General features: G+C 42.3%; 1 protein-coding gene across 1 annotated transcript; it reads left to right on the plus strand.

The window, feature by feature from the left end:
• Nucleotides 1-1,057: 1,057 nt before the first annotated feature.
• On the plus strand, nucleotides 1,058-25,039 carry LOC111833167 (BEN domain-containing protein 4-like). The gene is made up of 5 exons (XM_023791141.2): nucleotides 1,058-1,459; nucleotides 16,959-17,537; nucleotides 18,259-18,353; nucleotides 21,032-21,272; nucleotides 22,411-25,039. The coding sequence occupies exons 1-5, from the start codon at nucleotides 1,105-1,107 to the stop codon at nucleotides 22,647-22,649; spliced, it is 1,509 nt and encodes a 502-aa protein (XP_023646909.1). The 5' UTR covers nucleotides 1,058-1,104; the 3' UTR covers nucleotides 22,650-25,039.
• Nucleotides 25,040-25,159: the final 120 nt, after the last annotated feature.

A 25,159-nucleotide genomic window follows, 5' to 3' on the forward strand; every position in this document is an offset into this window, starting at 1 on the left:
CTTTAAATGTTATTTTACTCCTTTACAGCCTTAATCAGAATTTACATTTTGTTTATTTAGCAGATGTCTTTGTCTATTTTGGAGTTAGGGGCCTGGATCCAGGGGGGTCCAATTACACGGAGCAAGAGTCACCCACAGAGTAACAAATGTGATCACATGACTATTGAACACGCTTGTCCTTGTGCTTTTCAGCATTTATGAAGGATTTCTACAACCAGCTTTGAAAACTTGTTGGATTTTATCACTTTACGAAGGAGCCTGGCTGTGTTTTTATTAAAAATAATGGAAAATCAAGATTATCACTACAGACAATTTAGGTCTGTTACATTAGATTCGTTAAATATTTCTTTCGTTTTATTCAAAGTGCAAAGTGTTTAAATAATACAACGTAACAGTCTGGATGCTATTCCAAAGTCATAACATACGATACACACTTTCCTATATTTAGAAATTAGCATTCCATCTTGTTGCTACATTTACACTAATAATTGGTCCTCCTGGCATAAACATTCAGCTTCTCCCGGTTATTTAATAACGAATCAAATGCAGCGCTGTAAAGCCAACAGGTGGTTAACAAGCAGGTGGCAGTTAGCTGTATTATTCATCTGCTGAACAAAGGAAACACACGCCTCTTTCATTATGTTCTTCGCCATCGACGTGGATAGTGAGCACTTGCTCCACATGGTTTCAAACATTATTGCATATTTTATGCAAATTATTATATAAACCGTTCATCCGCGACACAATATTTAGGTTACACACGTTCTCAAGTCCACACATTTTAAATCGTGCATCAGTATTAATTAATAATGCCACGCCACACGTCAGATCACAACTACAGACCCCCCTGTTCCCCCCTTCTACACCCGCTGATGTACCAGTATATGTCCTGCCCGTATCCCATGCCGGCTGTCACGATGAGCACGGGCATTAAATGGCGCTTGCTTCTGGGGATTGGTCCGGTGCCTTGTCAGTAAAGTCATCGCCCCCAGAGTGCCGAGGACATACAGACACAGATATCGCTACAGGGGAAGGGGAAGGGAAGGGGGCAAGGCGACACACAGCGACACTCGGAGGGAGACGCGACAGACGGCACAGAGTGACATGCAAGCAGCCGACGAGGAAGCCTGCATCCCTAAGAGCAGCAGGTACAGGAGCCCCTACGGCGTCCTCAAGCCCTTCCCAGACAAGCGGGCGCTGGGGAAGACGCCGTTTGACAGATCCACCATGGTGGAGGTGCCGCCTACGGCGATTCAGTATCCCCAGCCTTTGAGCTACTACCATCATCACCAGCACCGAGTGCATCCCGATCACCCGCAGCCTGTCGAGCGTCGCCAACCGCAGGGGCGTCCTCACCACGGGTCGGCCGCATCAGCGGGTCATCACGCCCCCAGGCACCCGGCAGGTAGCGCCGCAGTATGGCAGGAGTCCACGGACGGCCACCGAGGGTTAAGTGCAGGTGATTCCGCCGCCAGTCGCCCGACCTGGACTACTTGTATCGACCTGCATGTTTATTTCACTTTACCAATGAGTTTGAAATTTGTGTGTTCTTGTTTATCGATTTGAATATAATATGCTGAATAGAATATGATCAAGCGTATGTACTTATTTTGTCTTGGTAGGCTGCGGAAATTTTATTACAAAAGCAGACGCACTTTATCCAATAGCAATTATTATGTCTGAAATGACAAATAGGCCTACGGTTAAAAATGTTTTTCATTTCTGCAAAAATAAATCGACATGGGTGACTTGTTTACCTTATGTAAGTTTTTCCAAGTATGTAAAAATACTACACCTAACTGACTATATTAACTGCATGTAAGTTTGTTGGTATCTTTTTCAATGAAGTATAGTGATGTCCAGCCCTTTATAAAACTTATAATGCCTAAGTGGGCTAGTGTAACCAAAGCAGTGTTTGGCACTTAGTTCCTTATCATTTACGTAATAGGTGCTCTCACCCAGATGACCGACTCAAGAAAGACCTTTAAAAACAGGGACTCAGTCCAGCGCAGGAAATCCACAAGTACCTTAAAACAGAAATAAATCCACATCTTTAAGGTCATTGTGATTAATTTTACAGGGCAAAACTTCAAAATGATTGAATCTACAGACAGTATCAACAGAGAAACACTCCACTTGCCTTGCATTCCACTTCTAGACAGTACCGTTACACATTTTGGGCCCCATGAAAGCTTATCATATTTGGCCCCCAACTTGAATCAATCCAGTTATGTTCCAAACTCTTTAGGGCCCCTGTCAGTCAGGGAACTGTCCTAACACCCCCCTGTTACAGTGGCCCTTGTTTTATGTTGCCCATAATGGTGATCATGGTGAGACTTTACAATGGATAACCGCCAATTCACTGTACGGCTCGGGTATGGCTGACATACTTTACAAAGGAAAACCGCCAATTCTAAATGAATCTTTATTGTCATCATACAAAATATGATGTTATTGGATGCAGTACCTTCAGTGCAAAATTGGAATAATTAAATAAATAAATAATAAAAGTGTTTAAATACATAAATAAAATTCAGCACTATAACACTATGACATACAGGGTGGGCTGGGCCTGCTTGGTGCCTGGTCACGGTACAGCTCGGGTATGGCTGACATACTTTACAATGGAAAACTGCCAATTCATGGTACGGCTCAGGTATGGCTCGGTTCTGGGTGGCAGTGGAAAAGTGTTAAGGCAGACTCCCCTTCCCCCTCACCCCCCCCCCCCCCCACCAAATTTCAAACATATTTAATCAATTTATATATATTAAAAACATTTCAGTGGCACAAGGTAGGTAACACTCTACTTGAGGGGGCACTAATACTTAATAGTAACTCAGTTACTACTGAAGTATAAATCATGAACAAATATAGTAGCAATCAAAGATGTCATGATTCATTAATGATGAACAAACATGAGAAGTATTTCACTTGTTATTCATTATTTGTTCCTTCTGTTGTTCCTTAGTAGTTCTCACAGGTTTGCAGAATTAGTCACAAATATAATAACTGGGATAAAAGACATCATGATTCATTAATGATGAATTAACATGAGATCAGTATGTAACTAAGTCTTAGTTTATGGTTAATTAATACACAAGTAATAGTGTACAAATACTATATTATTTGTATCCAGTCAATTATTACTGGTTGCTAACCAGATAGCTCACTATTACACAATAAAAGTAATAAAGTATTTAAACTAGTGTAATTAACTGTAATGTTGTGGAATGCAACCAAAGGTATTTTTTCTGATGTTTTACACTCTGTTTTTACACTGGTTTTTTACACTCACACTGTTTTGCGCCCCCTAACCGGATGGCTCCTGAGGTGATCGTCTATGTCCATACAGGGTGGGCTGGGCCTGCTTGGCGCTTGGTCACTTTTGGAGTTACTTTAGTATATTACGTGTCTGTATATAATATATCATCATTTCTCTTCTTTGATTGCATTTATTTATTTCCCATTTTTATCCAGAGCTACTTAGCACACTTACAGTGCTGCTCCTAAATTCAACTGGGTATTTTTATTGAAGCTGATTGGTTGTGCACTTTCTCTCAAGTACAATGGCAGAACCTTTCTGATACTTGATATGTTGGGGCTCAAATTCAGGTTTTTATCTCCTTCTGTTACATACCAGCTTGTGTGATGCTTATGTGATAATAGGTGGTGTGTGGCTCAGTGACCTAAGTCCTAGTGCCTGTGTTTGGAAGGTTACTGGTTTGAGCCTCAACAGAATAGTCACATGTCCTTGGGCTCTTGAGCAAATCACAGGTACTGTGGGTGGCTGATCCCTCGCTGTGATCCCCAAGCTTGCTCTCACCTGTATGTGTGCATGTGAGAGTTGGATGGGGTCGGCAAAAAGACGATTTCCCCATGGGGATCCATAAAGTATCATTACATTTACATTTACTTTTACATTTACATCATTTAGCAGATGCTCTTTTCCAGAGCGACTTACAATCAGTGCTTTGTAGTCCATGAGTGTTCCTCGATCTATAAGCTAAAATCAACAACTGTCTTTAAGAATAAGTTACTGCTAAGTATGTTGTATTAAAAACCCTGTTAGGAAAAAACAGTGCACAGGCAAATATTGTTAGTGGATTTTTTTTATCATTTAACTGGAGAGAGTGGACAGTAAGGGGGTATTAGTCTCCCAGGTACTCCTTGAAGAGGTGAGTCTTCAGACGACGTTTTAAGACAACAAGGGACTCGGCCGTTCTTATGGCAAGAGGAAGTTCGTTCCACCAGTGAGGAGCCATTGCAAAAAGTCTTGATCCATGCCATCCTCTTTTAAGTGTTGGTGGTTCGAGACAAGCAGCGCTTGATGCTCTGAGAGGACGAGAAGTGACACGATTCTTGACCAGTGTTGCCAAGTAAGGAGGAGCTGTTCCAGTCTTGGCTTTAAAGGCAAGTGTTAGGGATTAGAACCTGTCATAGGGAGTCAGTGCAGGTTCCGTAGAAGAGGTGTGATGAGCGAGAATCTAGAAACATTAAAGATGAGTCTCGCAACTGGATCAGTTGAAGTGACCTTGTTGCCTTTAGTGAAAGACCAGCCATAAGGAAATTGCAGTAGTCCAACTTGGAGATGACCAAGGGTTGAACGAGTAACTGAGTAGCATCTGTCATGAGAAAGGAATGAATTCTTCTAATGTTGTAGGGAAGGTATCTGCAGGAACCTGGACAGGTTGCTAATGTGTGACAAGAATGACAATTCGTCATCCAGAATTCTTACTGACTTCTTAAGTGGTGGAATTAGTACAGGATTGTTTTTTTGCTCAGTTTGTTAATACTCCTACCAGGGGAGAAGCCCTTCTTGATCTCGTTTTTTGTAATAACCAGGATAGGATTGGAAAATTAGAGGTTTTAGACCCATTGTACGGTAGTGATCATAACATGGTTAAATTCGAGGTTAATTTTAGTGTCCAAAGAGCAAAGTCTAAATTAAAAGTATACAATGTTATAGGGGTGTGCAAAGCAGCCGGTATTTGTATCTGTATTTGTATTTGTTGAGGGGGGAAAAGTATTTGTATTTGTATTCGTATTCGAGTAAAATTCAAAATAGGCGTAAAAATCCAGTTTTTTTGCGTTGCACTTCTAATTTACGCTATAGTGTAAGTATTCTTTAATTATATCCATTATTATAATTATGGATATGCAGTAGACAGAGTAACTTAAACGTACCATATAACTCCTACAAGTGAATACAATTCGACACAACTACACAAGCATTGTTTTAACCTTTTTAACCAAACGTTAACGTTACTCTGTCAACAGCCTATTGTCTAAATTACCGAGCTAACAGAGCTACGTAAACAGAGCGAACATGAGAGCACCTGATTGCAGACGTCAATAATGCAGCGTAATGGAATAATCTCCCGATCAAACTCTGCTTCCCGAAAGTTATAAACTGCCTCCGGAACCCAGTTAAGGTACAAAAATCTATTCAACAAAAATAGTGATACAGTTAAGTCTTTTTTCGCTCAGCCGAGCCTTCTGTGTTACTGTGTGGAGCAGCCTTTGTCAGTCACCTCTTTTACAACCCCCCCCCCCCCCCCCCCCCGACTCCTGAACTCACTCACTCACTCACTCACTCACTCACTCATCCGGGCATGCACTGCGGTCTCAAGAGGAAACGCAGCTTTTTGATATAAAGTTTTTCTTGTTCCCGAATACAAATATTTTTTTAAGTATTTGTTCGAAATAAGTATTCGTAAAAAACACATTATTTGTGCCTTTCCGAATACTGTATTCGGGTTCGGCTCCACCCCTACAATGTTAGGAAGGCTAACTTTAATGGTATGAGACGGAAATTAGAAACTGTAAACTGGACAGAGTTAAATAGCAAAACAGTTGAAGAGGCATGGGAATTTTTCAAAAGCACATTGTTGCAAGTGCAAGATGACTTCATACCTGTTTCCAGCAAAACTAAATCTAGGAAACGACAACCAAGGTGGTTTACTAAGGAAATTAAGAATAAAGTCAGGAGGAAAAGGGCTCTGTTCCACAACTGGAAAATAACTAATGATTTCAAAATCAAGCAGGAGTATCTAAGTCTACAGGCAGAGTTAAAAAATGACATTAGGCTATCAAAGAGGGATGTAGAAAGAAAAATTGCATTGGAGGCTAAGCATTACAGTAAAAGTTTCTTCCAATATTTTAACTCCAAGAGAGCACTAAAAGCTGAAATCACTAATTTGCAGGATAGTAAGGGCCTTATAATTGATAACGAAATTGATATGGTAAGCGAGTTTAATGATTATTTTTCAAGGGTGTTCACAATAGAGAACACAAGTAACTTACCACCAATTAATACGAATACAGCATCGTCTATGACCAATATATGTATAACTGAGGTTGATGTGATACTAAGCCTAGCAAAACTCAAAATAAATAAATCGCAGGGGCCTGATGGCATCTTACCTTTAGTCTTGAAAGAGATGAGGGATATTATTAGCCAACCTTTGACTTTAATATTCCAGAAATCGTTATCTGCGGGTGTGGTACCATCAGATTGGAAGCATGCTAATATAACACCCATATTCAAAAAAGGGGATAGAAGTAATCCAACAAACTATAGGCCAATCAGTTTAACTAGCATTACTGGAAAAATAATGGAAGCTATAATTCAAGTGAAAATGGTAGATTACCTAGATGCAAATAACATTATAAAGGATAGCCAACATGGATTTAGGAGAGGTAGATCCTGCTTAACGAATCTGCTTGAGTTCTTTGAGGAAGCTACAAGTGAAATTGATCACAAAAAGGCCTATGATGTGATTTACTTAGATTTCCAGAAAGCCTTTGATGTTGTCCCCCACAAACGGCTCTTGTTAAAGCTTAAAGCTGCAGGAATTTTAGGAACTGTGGCAGCTTGGATCAAAAACTGGCTAACTGATAGGAAGCAGCGAGTAGTTATTAGAGGCACTATGTCACAGTGGGCCTTCGTTTATAGTGGGGTACCGCAGGGTTCAATTTTAGGACCACTATTGTTCCTAATTTGCATTAATGATATTGACACGAATACATACAGTAAACTGGTTAAATTTGCAGACGACACTAAGGTGGGCGGGGTAGCAGATACTAATCTAGCAGCAGAGAGGCTTCAACGGGATCTGGATTTAATTAGCGAATGGGCTGATACTTGGCAGATGAAATTTAACACAGATAAATGTAAGGTAATCCATGCAGGGAGCAGAAATATACAGTACAGATATTTTATGGGTTCCACTGAAATAAAGGTAGCTGATTACGAGAAAGATCTCGGTATGTATGTTGATGCTTCCATGTCCCACACTCGCCAGTGTGGGGAAGCAATAAAAAAGGCCAACAGAATGTTGGGTTATATCTCTAGGTGTGTGGAGTTTAAGTCAAGGAAGGTGATGTTACACTTATATAATTCCTTGGTAAGACCCCACCTAGAATACTGTGTGCAGGTTTGGTCACCATACCTCAAGAAGGACATTGCTGCCTTAGAAAAGGTGCAACGAAGAGCTACGAGAATGATTCCTGGTCTTAGAGGAATGTCTTATGAGGAGAGGTTAGCGGAACTGAATCTGTTCAGCCTTGAGCAAAGGAGACTAAGGGGGGATATGATTCAGGTCTATAAGATTCTAACGGGTCTGGATGCTGTTCAGCCAAATGACTATTTCAATATTAGTCTAAATACTAGAACTCGTGGCCATAAGTGGAAATTAGCGGGAGAACATTTTAAAACAAATTTGAGGAAGCACTTCTTTATACAGCGTGTAGTCAGAGTATGGAATAGTCTTCCTGCTATTGTAGTGGAAGCTAAAACCATGGGTTCCTTTAAATCAGAGCTAGATAAGATTTTAACAACTCTGAGCTATTAGCTAAGTTCTCCCCAAACGAGCTTGATGGGCCGAATGGCCTCCTCTCGTTTGTAAATTTCTTATGTTCTTATGTTCTTATGTACTGTTTTTGAGGGGACAATAAGAGAGTTTTCAAAGGAAATGGCAAGGTGAAGAATCGATGATGAATTGTCTTTGATGGACAGCATTATCATTAATAAGCAGTTAAATCCTATGTCTGTGTTAGAGAGGTACAGTCTAAGTGGGAAGCTCTGACTGTGCAAGCTTATCTGAGGCATAGGCACGACTGATGCCTGGATATGTGTGTGTGTATATAAGAGGGAATAGGATCAGTGTATCTCTGAGGATGTTGGTACTTTGCTGTACCTGAGTTCAGTGACAGTGTTTTTTTCTGTGTGATGTTAGTGTTTGTTGGAGCTGGTTTGTTTATCTCTGAACACGTTATCATGTAGTTGAATGTTGTGTTTCTGTTTATGTGCATGTGCGCATGCGTGTTCTGTGTCATGCTCACTCCTGTCCTGTCCACATCTCACTCCTTCAGTGTGCTTCTTAGCAACAATCCTGAAGACCCATTTCAAACCATATCTCCAACCGTCACCCCCCCATTTAGTTCCATAATTTCCTCTCACAGCTCCCATCTCACATGCATTACAAACGACGTCCTCGGCTGCAACAGGCAGGGTGCGCCCATGCATTTTTATTTCTCCTGTAACAATCGCGGCATGTTTTCTGCAGTGTGAGGTCGTGTTTAGGAGCCAGCGAGGGGTAGCGCTTGCAAAGACTTGTTGACCTGGTAGATGTTATCTTGGCAGCAGTCTAGAAGGAGGTTTACCGAGCAACCATGTGATTGGGTTGATTAAAATGGGTCTTCCTCAGCAAAAGACTTCCTCCCCCAAAAGAGTGAAAACCCAGTCATGCCACATTTCTTCAGGTAGGCTTGATTCCTCACGTGCATTACAGTGCAGTCTCATCTTGTAACCAGGTTCAGAACGGCTTGTGCCCATGGCAGACTGAGTCGATTTGTATGGGCCTAAAAATGAATCCTGCAATGTTTTCGGAGTCTTTATGCTGATGTGGTACAGCCCTTACTGGATGCTTCGAATGGTGTTTCCGCCGGCCGGTAATCATTCAAGCACTGGCTGATGTGGTTACAGTATCTTCAAAGGCTTCTACCCTCCATTTATCTGGCCCTAATTAATTATGAGACATTGCGGATTATTGCTGATTATTGCTGATTATTGCTGATTATTGCAGTTACCTTACCTGCATCTGGGACGGCTTCCCTTGGATTCCTTTTAATACAACCAAGGGGTTTGCACGTTGAAGAGCAGTTGTGCTTACAGATAGTTTTGGGTTTAAATTGCTAGAGTTCACAAGTATAATGCTTTATTATGAATGTTTGCTTTGATTATGTTACTATACTAATGTCAAATCCAGCAGACAGAAGTGTGAGGCTGGGGTTAATGATGTTCTGAGTAGAAGATTGCAGGCTTAAGTCCTCAGACTGATTTTTCCAATAAGTATCCGGGTATGGTGATTGAAGTGTTTATTTCTGAGTTGTTATTGTTGAGGTAATCATATGTTATACATAAAATGCATACGCTTGTGTAGACATAGCAGCTTTGAGCAAAACTAATTTTAATTATGTTTTTGAAAAGGTAATTTCCAAGGGCTGGGGTCCCCAGAGGCTTGACAAAGACTGATGGGGAATTTCCCTTAATGGAGCTGAAAAGGTTGTATCTTTGTTGAGTAAGTCCACTGTTACGCACCGCAAGGCATGTTATGCTTTTAGTCGGTTAAAGGTGTGTGAGTGTTGCCTCAAGTTAGGAATGATACAGTGGGCTTCTGTTCAGCTGTTAGGGTAGTCAGTGCTGCTTGGATTAATGCCATTGTGGAAATGGTTCGCATTGCCAGCAGTAAGACAGACTTGTTCCCAGTGGGTGTTGGACTCTACCAGGGCTGCCTTGTGTTACCAATACTGTTCATAACTTTTATGGAGAGGATTTCTAGGCATAGCCAAGGGGTGGTGGAGGCCTCAGGATCGCATCTCTGCTTTTTGCAGATGATGTGGTCCTGTTGGCGTCATTGACCTGCTGCATGCACTGGGGTGGTTTGCAGGTGAATGTGAGGCAGTCAGGATGAGGATCAGCACCTCCAAGTCTGAGGCCATGGTTTTCGACTGGAAAAAGGTGACTTGTCCTCTCCTGGTGGGGGATGAGTTGCTGCCTCAAGCACAGAAGTTTAAGTATCTCGGGGTCTTGTTCAAAAGTGAGGGAAGAAGGGAGCTGGAGATCAGCAAATGGATCGATGCAATGTCCACAGTAATGCAGACTCTGTACCATTCTGTCGTGGTAAAGAGGGAGCTGAGCCAAAAGGTGAAGCTTTCCATTTACCAGTAAATCTACATTCCTACCATCACCTATGGTCACGAGCTATGGGTAGTGACCGAAAGAACGAGATTGCGGATACAAGTGGCCGAAATTAATTTCCTCTGCAGGGTGTCGGAACTCAGTCTTGGTATTCCCCCAGTGGAACTGGAGGAGGTGGCTGGTGAGAGGTAGGTCTGGGCGTCCCTGCGTAGACTGCTGGCCCTATGACACGATCCCAGATAAGTAGCAGATAATGGATGGATGGATGCCATTATGGAAACTATTAGAGAGTATGTAAAACCAGATAGCAGACACATATATTCACCAACCATCACTCCTACATTCAGTCAGAAGGGACACCAACCATCGCTCCTACATTCAGTCAGAAGGGACACCAACCATCACTCCTACATTCAGTCAGAAGGGACACCAACCATCACTCCTACATTCAGTCAGAAGGGACACCAAGCAACACTCCTACATTCAGTCGGAAGGGACACCAACCATCACTCCTACATTCAGTCGGAAGGGACACCAACCATCACTCCTACATTCAGTCAGAAGGGACACCAACCAACACTCCTACATTCAGTCAGAAGGGACACCAACCATCACTCCTACATTCAGTCAGAAGGGACACCAACCATCACTCCTACATTCAGTCAGAAGGGACACCAACCATCACTCCTACATTCAGTCGGAAGGGACACCAACCAACACTCCTACATTCAGTCAGAAGGGACACCAACCAACACTCCTACATTCAGTCAGAAGGGACACCAACCATCACTCCTACATTCAGTCAGAAGGGACACCAACCATCACTCCTACATTCAGTCAGAAGGGACACCAACCAACACTCCTACATTCAGTCAGAAGGGACACCAACAATCACTCCTACATTCAGTCAGAAGGGACACCAACCAACACTCCTACATTCAGTCAGAAGGGACACCAACCATCACTCCTACATTCAGTCAGAAGGGACACCAACCATCACTCCTACATCCAGTCGGAAGGGACACCAACCAACACTCCTACATTCAGTCAGAAGGGACACCAACCATCACTCCTACATTCAGTCGGAAGGGACACCAAGCAACACTCCTACATTCAGTCAGAAGGGACACCAACCATCACTCCTATATTCAGTCGGAAGGGACACCAACCATCACTCCTACATTCAGTCAGAAGGGACACCAACCAACACTCATACATTCAGTCAGAAGGGACAGCTTGAGTATGTGTATGTGCATGGCTGTATTGGGTGGTTATTGTAAATACTGTCATGACTGAGTAAATTAGCCATTGGAATTTTAATTGGAATAGCGTTGTTGGGTATTCACATCGGGGTGCAAATACCCTCTGCCTTGTATATACAACTGTATGCAAATACCCTCTGCCTGGCATGTACACCTGTGTGCAAATACCCTCTGCCTGGCATGTACACCTGTGTGCAAATAGCATCTGCCTTAAACAAAGGGCCATTTAAAGGAATCTCAAAAGAGTCCCCATCAGATGTAGCACAGCACACAAACTCCGTTGTCCTTGCAGCATTTCATGAGCATTTCTTGATCCTCTGGTTCGACATGTGTACCATGTAGATCTCCAAAACCTATTACTGTAGCATGCAGACAGGAACTGCGGGAGATGGGTCATTGCTGGGACCCCGGAGGCCTGCAGATGTCTATCACAGATGCCAGCTATCCTACAAAGCCATCACTTCATCGTCAGGGTAGGGTAAATATTTGTCAGGACTGAGTCTGCCGGTATACCAGTCCGAAAAAGTCAGATTTCAGACTTTTGCAGAGTTGTATAAGCTTTCCATTTAGTTGGATTTTGTAGTGAATTGGTTGTAGTTTTATTAGTTACTTTTACCCACTGACATTGGATATCCCACTGTAGGCATATTTCAGGGAGGACACTCCAAGCACTAAATGAATGTAAGAGGTTGAATTTTCTGACATCATTCGTGGGTGTCAGGGAGCTGCTGTCATTTTATAGGAGACTCTGAACTTCCGGAGGTGGGATTTCTGGGCCGTACACGTGCTGCACATCAGGTGAGGGGCCCAGAGTGAGTTTTCAGGTCATCATGCTCTTAGTAGCACTACAGCTATTCAAACGTTCGCTCATTTGTGGTGAGGGAAAAAACATATGAACCTGCCAACCAGTAGTTCCCTTTGAAGTGTCTGATAATTCCTTCGGTCCTCCCATCAGGCTCTCGTCTGATTCAGTGAGACACTAATGCTGTCTTTACTTTGGTGTACAGATGCATTATCCATGCCGGCGGGGGGCCGGATATGAGGTCCCTGCGCTCTGACTGCTTTATCAGCATGTATGGCCTTAAAGCATGGCTTCATTTCACTTCAAAGGAAAGATGAGAATGGAGGTGATGTGATAGTCGCATAATGTGCTACATGGATAATAGTGCATTACCTCCCAGAAAGAGATCTATTTATGCAAACAAATACACAAAATCATCATTTTGATTCTTTTGCATTTGTACAAAGGGGTGAAGAATAACACAAATCCATGAATTACAACACTTACAGTCATCCATCCCTCCATTTTTTTGCCCATTTATTAAACACATTCATAACATCAAAACATTAAACTCCTGAGTAAATTTTTAATATACGATCCAGCAGTTTATGCTCAAGTTGATTATAGGGTCTTAGGCTGATGTTGTTGAAGGGTCCAGCACCTTTTGTAATAAAATTATTAATGAATATATATTCAATAATTATGTGCTAAACTAATGAGGGAGGGCAGTGTTGAACAGAGACTGGTATACATGCCTCAATTTGGTCACCCAGCTAGACAGTGAGGAAGGAGCGCTATAGTACTCACAAATAATATGGCACAGGGGCATGTAATTAGGGACCTATAAATTCCATTGCTGTTCAGCTGAGGGATGTCATTGGCGATTCCGTACAGGAGAATCAGTGGACTGAGAAAGCAAAGTTGGGTGGTAGAAAAATTATAAATCAACCTTTCTAATAACTCTAGTTAAGCCACTTAAAAAAAACTCCAGACTTCTCAGTTGGTGAGCAAAGTTATCTCTTTTATTCAAGGAATCCAGCAAAGCGTTCCATCACACTCTGGCACCAGGTACCCCGAGCACAAAAAGCAACCAGCTGATAAACCATAACTCCCAATTCTCTATAAAGACTTCTAAGTCCTAATTGGTCATAAACCACCAACAAACCAAGCTGAAACGTATAACTAACACAATTCTCCTGCTCTATTGATTCTCCTTGGTAGCAGGGTAAATCCACCCATTTTGCTCAGTTTCTCAAAACATGTCTCAACCGCTAGACTCCTACTTCAGATATGGATATAGATATTGATTCACTGTAAATACATGGTTAACATATGATTAATGTGATAGCTACTTTACATTTGTACTACCACATACTACGTATGCTCTAGTTTGACGTCTTCATAACTACATCTCTCTGCGCACCAGTTGGGGCAGCTTCGAATCCCTTCCTGCAGATGGTTACCCCCCCCCCCCCCCCCTCTCTCTCTGCTGCCCGTCTCTCCCAGATCTGCTGACTGACTACATGCAGGCTACCATGAGACAAGGATACACAGTATTCAAAACAATCTCTTCTTGCCTAAGGCCTAAGACATAACAGACTCAATATGCCTCCCCTCCAGGGCCTACCAATGTCAAATTTACTTTCCACAACCCGGCTCAGGGCAAGCAGTCATAAGATGAATAGATGTTTCATGGGACCACACAAGTGTTTTGTATTGTAAGGCAACAACAGTTTAGTTTCAACCAATCAGTTGAGTAAACAGTCACAGTCAATATTGCTGGGCAGTATACCAGTTCATCTGGTTTACCGGTTTTAATTTCCAATATGGTATGAATTTTTCATATACTGCCATACTACAGAATAGCTTAAACAACAGCTATAATGCTTGAATAGGCAGGAAATTATACAATATTGTTTGCTGTTAGAAGATCGCTGTAGATCACTGTGCTGAGTGTATTGAGAGGGTTTACCCTTAGTAAATGTGCATACTGTACCCTTCTTACTAATGGTTATAACGTTATAATACAACAATTCTCCATATATAACTGTTCAGCATTGTAATATTTATAGCTACTGCTTCAGTCTGTGCCTGAAAATTTAGATTAAGTGTAATATAATTAGGTAAAACAAAATCCATAAAATTATCGATTTATCTTGGTAATAATTAAGCAAACATGTTGTTACTAAGCTAAATATATGGCAATAATAAATGAAACATGTCTGTATGGAGATTAATGTACGGTTATAATCAATGAAACATGTTTCTATCTACCCAAATACATACTATTAATCTAATAAAATATGCCGGTGAAAGAATTCTTATTCCTAAACGTATTGCTTGCTGCAGTGGTACTGGTCAACTTAAAAAAAAAAATACCATGATATACTGTGAACCTGCCAGAATTTACAAAAATACCACAACAGATTTTTGGTCATACTGCCCAACATTAACAATCACACAGTATTCCGCTTGTTGGTTAAAACTGGGTCTGGATTTTAACTTCCTGGACCTGATCTTTCCACCAGTGTAAGCCAAGCACCAAAAAAGGAAAACAGTGAAATTAGAAAAACTACTGGTTTGGCTCCAAGCTGCATGATCTCTGAGAGACTTTGACCTTTGCAGCATTTCAGTATAGTTTGTAACGCTGTTATAATAGCAGAAATCCTATTAAGATCTCAAAAAATGATCCAGAGTAATGAGCAGGAAATTACGCACATAGTGTAGCTAATTTGTCAGCTTGAACAAATAGATCTTGCAATGATAAAAACTGACAGACCATATACAGTCCCCTAATCATCAGCATCGCCTTCATTTTACTAGGTCTATGAACTCTTACACACAACCCTACATTTAGCTAGTCCCTTCATATTCATATTAAGGTTCTGCTACTCGCTAACGATTTTCTCACTGCGCCATAGTTGTGATGTGGTTTGCAGATAGCTGCTGCGAACTGTGAACCAGCCACTGCCTGCAGCCATTTTATTAGCATTGTGTGAATGATGGTGTCAGACACAATCTTATGCCTTGTGATACTTTGTTGAAACACCATCTTTAACAAATGCTGCATAAATTAGCTGATTTTAAAATTAAAAGAAAAACAAATGAATAAATGTTTTTTTATTCATACTTCAGTCTGATATATAGTATCCTGTAGACTAACCACATTGAACTTCACAGATGGCCTCTCTGTGTTTAAAATGAGCTTAGGTTTTATCCAAGGTGACCTCACAAGTAGTCAGGGGTCTAAGTTTATTGAGAGACAAACTAACAAAATAAAAGAAAATTCTGAGAGTCCCACCAGGCAAACTCTAGTGTCTCCATCTCCTTAGGTTTTCTCCATTCTGGATACATCATGCCTCTCACATGATATGAAGCTCTCACCCAATCACATTAATGTACATTAACGCTTTAGCCAATCAGAAATGGGAAAACCCTACATGGACAACATGTGTCCCCTTCCTGGTACAAAATAGATGTTTACAGACCTCGTTGACTCTACTTAACCCAAACTTTAGCCACACTCAAGGATGAGGAATTATAAGCTAATTATAAACTAGGATAAGGAGCACATAGCTCACAACAAAAGGTTGCAGTAACCTTTTAAGGATTTGGGTTCAAATTCAAAGCAAATTCTAATTTTATTTGTCACATGCATCATCATACATAGTACAACCTGCAGTGAAATGCTTATTGCAACTGCTCCAATTAAATATTGCTAGAAAAAAACTGTATAAAAAGCATGAAGGACATTAGGTAAAGTACTTAGCCACCACTTTAAACATATAACCATCGTTCTTTTTTGTGATTTCCACATGATTTCACTTCAAGATGTGCTCCCTATCTTGTGGTCTAAATATAATGAATAATGGTTAATCACAGTGAAAAGCCAAATCAGTATTAAAACCCCAAATCATAATTGAATAGCCATCAGATTATTGATATAAAATACAAGTGTTTACCCATTTATGCAATTCCTTCAGGTCCTTTCTCAAGGGTACAACAGCAAGATCCTGCAGTCTCTCACTTCAGACTTAGACCTTAGGCTTTTCAACATACGTCTAACTGCAATCTGGAAAAGGAGCCTGTTGTCCATTTCTTCGCCATGATGCACACATATAAGATCATTTTCAGTGGTAAGCCGATTTGACCATGGAAGCAGATAATTTTAATTGCGTTACAGTATTTAAGAAGCAATATGTCACTGACACAACTGGCAAAACCAGTCTGTTTTGCCGTCATTGACGACAAAAAATGCATGTTTATGAAGATTTGTCTTTTTCACAGTGTGGATTCATTTGAAAGCCCCATTTAATTTTATGAAATGGTGCTCAGATGTACTGAAAGCGCTTCAGCTCTGTGGAGACAGGAAGCCGTTACACAATCATTTTCTGTCAGATAGCCCGCGACAGAGACCATGAACGGAAACCTCAAAGCAGCTGTGGATTTGTTTAATCATTTTCTTTTTTTAAAAGACATGCTTCATGGTGCATAACTTTCCATTTTACTTCTTATGTAAGGAAATGTCTTGTTCTTGGTGTGGGGGGAAGGGAGGTAAATAATGAGCACTGACACAAAGAGACCTCTGAATGAGCCCAGGTAGGCTGCTTGTTTCAGCAGCTATACCTTTGGCAGAGGCTCATGGGAGTGGAATCCTGGGCAGGCAGTGATGCATGTTGGGAGCCATTGTCTAATTGGTCCATCTGTGCCTCAGAGAACCAGCTCATCCTGGACGCCTTTGCACAGCAATGCAGTCGAGTGCTCAGTCTCCTCAACCACAACAGCAAGTTCCTGGAACCACGTCCTCCATTTCCTCCACCTGCGACGTCCTACATCAAGCAGGAAGATGGCTGGAACACAGGGGTGGAAAAGCCCGCGGACCCCTGCCAGCCGGGGAGGATGGGGCTGAGGGATGTGAAAGGCACCGGCGTGGGGCAGGAGGTGGAGGCTCTGCATTTCAGCAGGAAGCAGCAGCAGATGTGCACCTTCCTGCACGCCTTCACAGAGTCCCTGCAGAGCCACATTACAGCAGGGGGCGCCAGCTTTCCTAAGGCCTACAGGGAATGCTGCCGCCCCTCCAACCCCCAGGCCATCTCCATCTCCCCCCCGCACACCCTGGGGGGTTGGGCTTCCCCCTCGCCCTCCGAATCCCACGGACACCCCTCATCCACCCTCCCTGAGGAAGAGGAAGATGAAGAAGCCTGCTGCCCTCGCTGCCTGGAGCTAGAGCAGGAGGTGCTGTGTCTGCAACAGGAGAATGAGGAACTGAGGAGAAAGCTGGACAGTGCACCAGGTAGCGCCTCCTAATGTCTCGGATGTATTATTGCATTATATTCAGCTATTAGTAGTGTTGAAAGAAATGAGGCTTCAAAGCATATAGTGGGTAACTGGTAGAGTTGCAACCCTCTTCTCCCTGGTTACCGATTATGCTGGTTATGGTTATGGTTGTGGACTGCCCTTTGCTCAGGCCCAGAGACTTAACTTGGCTCTAATTTTAGGCAAACCCAAGGATGTTGTAGTGCAAATTATGATAAGGAATTAAATTTAACAGCAGAAAGGTTGCAATGACCCTTTAAGCACACTGCAACTTACAGTGTCAGACAAAAGGGCACAGCTCTGCCACCATCGTTATCCCAAGGTACAAACAACATTAATGCACTGCCAATGGTATAAAACTGTTCCTCAGAGTCCATTTCGGTTCCATATTAAATCATTAAGAAATCCCCAAGTCACAGTTGCCTAGTCCTCAGATTATTGATTTATTCTGAAGCCTTATATCTGCTATTGTTGTATCTCATTGATGGATTTGAACCTATCAGGAAGCAGAGTAGGTGTGGCTGACAGAATTAATGGTGATCCTTTTTGACCAGCTACCTATGGTCAGGATTCTTCATTCCTTTTAATAATCTGTGCTGTTTCAAAGGCAATTTCGCTCTAACTGCAGTGGCTCTATTGGACCGGATGGGAGTTTTTTCAGATTCTTCTAATTGTCTCGTCTTCATCTGTCTTGGCAGTTCCATGTCAAACAGTTCTTGATTTCTTCAAGAGTGTCCTACAGTACCATAATCAGTTTAAACACCTGGCACCCCCAGAGGATCAACTGACAGAGGTAAGAGGACTCACATACCACCCCACCTAACCCCCACCCTACCGCCCCCCCCCCCCCCCCCCCCCAGCTTTAGTTTAGCTGCAGTCCCATACTGCAACACTCCATCAATTCACACCCTGTTGCCCAGTGAATGAAACCAATAAAAAAACACTCAGGTCAAAAACCACAGGAAGCAGAACTGCCGCTAACTGGCTGCTTTTTGTTTTTCGCACCATTCTGTGTAAACTCTAGACACTATCGTGTGTGAAAATCCCAGGAGATAAGCAATTTCTGAAATACTCACACCACCGTGTTTGGCACCAAGCACCATAGCAACATTTTTACTCCATTCTGATGCCTGATTTGTGCACCCAGAGGAGACTGTAAACGGCTCTGGGTTTGTATCCTTAATTGCTCCATTACCGGCTAATTTTAAAAAGGAAATGATGCTATGGTGAGCTATTCTCTGCAGTTTGTCATCTGTGTTTCATGTGGCGTTTATGTAAATGAATGGAAACCTATACTGATCAGTTATATAAAATGTATGGTTTATGCAAATAACATAAACTAGTAACCACAGTGGGTTGACAAAATAGTTGACCCTCTAGAGAAGTTTTAAATTTCTTGTAATATTTTTCTTTGAAAATGCATCTTTAGTTTCATACTGTTACGTACAAATAATGGGCTCTTGGACAATACATTTTCACAAAAAAATCCTAGAAAATCAAACATATGCAACAACAATAAAGAACATATCAGTGAAATCTGCTGTTGAATAAGTATTCGACCTTTAATAGCTTGCAGACTGTATTAATGTTAACAATGCAATGAGGTAAATGAAAACAGGTGTAAACAATCAATCAGTTTATCCTCTAGCTTGTTGACTGGTCCATAAGTGATTATTTAGGCCAGTTCTTAGGAACATACAACTGAGAAACCAGTACAAGTGGCTTATTTGGTGAAACCTCAAAAACTTGACTTGAGAAGCACTGTGTTTAATGTGTTTAAAAATGCTAATGGTGCCCAGAAGACTGCCAAGCTCCTTAGCCTCATCCTGCATTCGATTATCTCTCTCCGAGTCGGAACTCGGATGAAAACGTCACGAAAAACATCACTTCCCTTCAGAAACACGCCTCTTTTATGATGTTGATGTCGGACAGAATTTTGTTGTCCGAGTTTCCCCTGTAATGTCATTTCAACATGGCAGCTTACACAGTCAACAGTAATTCTATTTTATAAATATTTAAAAATGTTTATTTTACAAAGACGTTTGTCTGGTGGATGGAAGGGACTGCCAATGATCTGCCAAACAGCATACCTACCATCACGCATGGTGGGGGAGCGTCATGCTTTGGGGCCGCTTCTCTAGGCCAGGCACTGTGTCCCTTGTCCGTATTGAATACAGAATGGATAGTAAGAAGTATATCCAGATTTTGGAAGAAAACCTTCAAATGACAGCCATCAAATTGGGACTTGGACGACGTTACCACTTTCAGCAGGACAATGACCCGAAACACTGCGCAAAAGTAACCAAAGCATGGTTTGACAAAAAGAAGATCCAGGTTTTGCAGTGGCCTAGCCAGAGCCCGGATCTGACTCTGATTGAAAATTTGTGGCATGATCTCAAAATTGCGATTCCTTACAAAACGTATTTACATTTCGTTTTCACCCCATTCTAAAAATAGAGTTTATTGAAATTTATTACAGATTTTAATGAAACAGATTTCATTGAAGCTTGAAGAAAAATGACTTTGACAGGAGTTTACATACAGGAGAGCCATGAACTCCTATCTCATTCAGCACTGCAGGTTCTGGTGCAGGACAGCTTGACTTTCTGAATCTTGAGATGTCGGGGTTTTCAGCCAGCGCCTCAATAGTCACCCATCAGAAGAGGAAGTGGCAAGTCGTGCTTCAGCGGCAAAACTTTGGGGCTGTGATGGATGGGGTTTGGGGGGCGGTCACAGCCACAGTGTCACATACCCAGACTTTCTCACGATATCCCCCGTGTTGACGCCTTGCAGCCAAAGCATGCCTTTGCAGTGGATTTTCATAATGCAGATACAGTAGAAACAGCCTCGCAGACCAGGCCGACCCCGCAGAGGCTGTCACAGCTGCTTGTTTCACTCGTTTTTTAAAGACGTGCAGAAAAGAGCACGGAGCCACTCGTCCTCCAGACAGCATGAAGCTGTACTAATAGCATGAACCGCAGCCTCGCTTGTCGATAAAGGATTAGCATGAAAACCAGATTAGCTCTTCATTCCAAACCCAGAGGAGTGGCAGGCATACAAATGGTACATCACAGCCTAAGGATTAATCACGCATCCCTGATGCTGAGGTGGCAGATTCCAGTCCCCAGACACCTTAATCCTGGACACTCTGAGCGATTTCTTTTTTTTAAATGAGCCCCAGGTTTGTAGCTGAAACTCAGGATGTGACTGATGAGTTTCTAAACATCTGCACCAGCAGAAGCCTTTAGTAAAGTGCAGAAAATGGGGGTTGAAAACTGTAAAAGCGTAAAAAGATTAATGTGTTGAAATTATAACAAGTTAATGATTTAAATAATAGGACAGTGGATTTGCTCTCCAGGAGGATATGAGAGATGAGCACATTCATTTAGCTCATGGTTCTTGTGTCACCATCTGTGTTGTCATTGTCTTTATCACCATGGCAACTCCGGCATTCCATCCTCTCTCCCCTAGGGCAGCAAGCAGCTCCTGGGGAACTACCCAGTCTTCATCACCAGCAAGCAGTGGGACGAGGCCGTCAACTCCTCCAAGAAGGACGGGCGCCGGCTGCTGCGCCACCTGATCCGCTTCGTCTTCACCACCGACGAGCTCAAGTACTCGTGCGGCCTGGGCAAGCGCAAGCGCTCAGTGCAGACGGGAGAGGCCGGACCAGAGAGGCGGCCGCTCAACCCCGTCAAAGTGACCTGCCTGCGAGGTACTGATCCATGGTCTGTCTCTTATGGTGTACTGTCTGCTTTGGGGCTCGGATATGGTCTGTCCAGGGGCACCACATAAAGTCACATTCTATATGGTCTATGTTCAGGTATCTCGCATCCAGGGAACCACACAAGATAATATCATACATGTTCCCCTGTTCCATGGTACATTGTCCTGTGCTACGCTGGGGAGCTCTCAGTTATGGTCTAACTAGAACAGTGTTTCCTGGTCCTCAGAGACTCACAGAGGGTCCACATTTTTGTCCCCTCTCTGCTCCCTGGTCCAGCAGACCAGAGAAATTTACATATTAACTTCAGATACAGCCCATCCAAAGCACAACACATAGTCATACATCATATGCATAATTATAAATGTATGGCCAGACGTTCACCTCCAAAGCAGTTATAGTAACTGTAGTGTAGTACATGCTGAGCATAAGTAAAGAGTGAATCTGTTAAACTGTGTGCTCATTTCTGCTAGCACGTCTGTGAGAATCGCCATGTTTGCCTGAAACACCAGCAAAATTAGCATTCGCTTGCGTAAATCTGCACTACAAATTCATTCCGTTTAGTTGTTCTATAGCACTTTTTTATGTAGGAGGTTGGAAATTATCATGAATGCATCAGTACATCACAATGTGTCAATACTTCTAATAATGGATAATGTATAGAATGTGCCCTTTTCCTTTAGATAAGCCATACAGAGAACATCTGTACCTTCTTGCATTTCGACCAATCAGATGGTGGCAACGCAACCAGCTCAGTTTGGTCAAACTATCATGTCAGCATGGTTACGGCTCGAGTGCGGCTCGGATCTCCGTGGCACTGGAAAAGTGCCATAGACACCTGAATGTTAGTAGAGGTGTTGTCTTGCGGTTGACTCGGCAAGGTGTCCCCTGATATAATCTTCAGACTTCCCACAGCCCTGCATGGGATACAAATAAGTTTAAAATTGATAGATATTAAAATATTTTGTTAATAAATTTATTGTTTATCTGAGGCCAAATGATATGGTCTTGATTTACATGGAAAGCACATTCTTGGTACTCCAATGGTTTTGCCCTTCTATTGGAGTGATGCCTGGATTGGCTGCGTCTGACTGAACTGGGGTCCACTGTGTCCCCTCTTCCATCACAGAGTTCATCCGAATGCACTGTGCCTCGAACCTGGACTGGTGGATGCCATCAGAGGAGCAGATCAACAAAGTGTTCAGCGACGCGGTGGGGCACGCACGACAGGGGCGGGCAGTGGGCACCTTCCTGGGCAGCGGCGGCGGGGTGGGCAGCACCGAGAACGGCGGCGCCTACTTGGAGAGCGCAGATGGACTCCTGACACAAGACGAGCCCTACCTCCGCGGGGGCTCTGACGGGGACTGAGTGCTGCCAGACGGTCCAGAGGATGCTTATTGTCAGTGTATATCTTGTCCCTCGGTGTCACCCAGGATTTAATGTTTTTAAGACCCCCCCCCCCCAAGTATTAAATTATGGATTTTTAGTCTGGATTCCTGGGAAACACCCAGGTTCAAAATGGTTGAGGAGATCTTTGATGCTGAAGGTGGAAGGGGTGTTTGAGTGCTGTGGTGCACGTTTTGGAGTATGGAAGAACGTTGTTGACCAGTTCACAGAAGTGCTTCAGGGTTATTGTGTGGTAGTGGACAGTCGGACCCTGAGGAGCTCTTATCCTAATCACACGTCCCCCAAGTCTCTGTAGCATCAACATTTTCCACTTACTGCTGGGACTGTGATAGTCGAGGTTTCCAGACATACAAAGACAAACATGGAGGGGGTCACATGCTCATTTCCTAAAGAAAAATTTTAAAGAAAAGCAACTGTAGAATCCATTGCCAGGGGAAGGTCAGTTAATGAAGCTTTCCAGCTAATCCACCATCATAACTGAAGATTACAGGGATCCTTATCTGTAAAGTACGTAAATTGAATTGCCTTTAATAAATAATAGGGTTTTTTGGAAAAAACAAAAACAAAAAAAAACTTGCGGTAGCTTTTATATCATTTACATCAAACCACCTGGGTAAATGAAGTAAGGGGTGGACTTTTCTGTTGCCAAAAAATGGCAACGTGATAGGCGGCTATTAGTGAAATTTTATTTGTCATGGAAAGGGCTGCCATTGGGAAACATAACCTTCATTAAAAACCACAATTACTTCTTTTTCAGCATCATGACATGATCAATGATATCTGCTCTGAGGCCTTCTAGAGCTTGAGATCCCACTCAATTCTTTATTTATCATTAAGATGATTTTTCATCAAATGAGGGAATAGTTTTTTCTGTCAACAGTCATTTAATGGCATATGTTGGCATTTTGACTCTCACCTTGCTAGCTGTATTTCTGACTGTTACCTTGAGAATTAGCTATGGCCTCACTCCCAGGAAGGGGCCACAGGACAGCAGTGGTTCTCAAACTATGGTGCCCTCTAGTGGTCCGTGTAAGATGTCAGTGTATTTAAGCATCGGTGATAATGGTAGTGCGCAGCCAGTGAGTGTTCTAGCTTGTAGGGTAACCCCCCCACACCACCAACAGAAAAATGTGTGTTTATCTTCTGCCCCTCACCCCCTCTCCCCCCAAAAAAACACTATACAGAATCAACTGTCATCATTATTAAGAAATTCTCACATTATTAAGAAATTCTCTGTGCTGTTTGATAGATTCCCCCGGTCCCCCCACCCCAGGGTTCCTGTGGGGCAACCTGAGGTCCCCCACCGCCCATCTCGTACTTTTCAGTGATAGCCTGCCTAGTTCACAAACTACAATCAGGGCGCCCACTCCGGCAAGCTTAATTTACCCACATGGTGATGTGATGTGACTGACATGAAGTGCAAATGAGTGATAGTACTGTGACACCCCCTCGAGACCCCCGCCTAACGCTGAGGTGAAAAAAGTTAGAGAACCACTGCCATGCAATACAGCATTTTTATATTATCATGGTACACATAATTATTTGTTGTCAACTCTAACATAGTTTACATTTTATAAAAATGATCTTGGCTTCTTTATCTTTCCTCAGACCTGGTTGCTTCTTGAAAGAGAAGCCTCACGTTTCGGGTCGCCATGGGTTCTGGATATTTCTAGAATGTTGACAAGGCCATTTTATTACTGTATGCTATGTGGTTGATTGTGGTGAGGATAGTATTGCCTTACAGTGAAACATTTCTGCACCCTCATTAACTGTGAGTTTCAGACTCTGAGAAGGAGATTTCCTTCTGGGCTGTTACAGTCATCTACCATTCTGCCTTTTTAGGAGAAATTTAATTGCCTTTGTTTTTGAATTCTTAGATCTGAATTATTTTTATATATATGTATTTTAACCGAATGGTTTCCCCTTTACTTGAAGCCTTTGAAAACAAAAATGAAAATGACTTTCTATGATTGTTGTGTTTGTACTGGATGTGGGCCAATGTTTCCTCAAACTCTTCGCCCAAAGGGTAAAACTGCCATGGTAACTTGGGCCCAATATTATTGTGATGCTTTCTATTTACCATGTTTGTGAATATGTATTGTTATTTAAACCAAGATTTTATATTTCAGCTGACTGTTCGTGTAAACACTGTGAAGTTATTCAATTTTTTTGTTGAATTTGTATTTGTTTTTTTTAGAACTACTTGAAAATAATTTAATTACATGATTCATCCTGCTGAAACTGAGTCCTTTAACGACTGTCATTAATAAATCATGACACTGTTGTGGCCAATCAAATAATTTGCACATCATGTACATTGTTAATGCACAAAAACTGAGATGCAATTCAAGTAAAAGCATAATCCGTAGCACTGAAAGTAGTACGGTTCTTTTAGGACCACTCCAAATGAGTTTTATTACGGGTGTTAGGAAAGGTATACAATAGGTTCCCGTGGCATTTCTTTGCGTGCC

The sequence above is a fragment of the Paramormyrops kingsleyae genome, chromosome 25, assembly GCF_048594095.1.
Source record: "Paramormyrops kingsleyae isolate MSU_618 chromosome 25, PKINGS_0.4, whole genome shotgun sequence".
Lineage (NCBI taxonomy): Eukaryota > Metazoa > Chordata > Actinopteri > Osteoglossiformes > Mormyridae > Paramormyrops > Paramormyrops kingsleyae.

Coding starts and splice junctions, on each gene's coding strand:
- LOC111833167 (XM_023791141.2), top strand. CDS start 1,105: ATGCAAGCAGCCGACGAGGAAGCCTGCATCCCTAAGAGCAGCAGGTAC. Junction 17,538..18,258: donor AAAGCTGGACAGTGCACCAG/GTAGCGCCTCCT, acceptor CTGTCTTGGCAG/TTCCATGTCAAACAGTTCTT. Junction 21,273..22,410: donor CAAAGTGACCTGCCTGCGAG/GTACTGATCCAT, acceptor CTTCCATCACAG/AGTTCATCCGAATGCACTGT.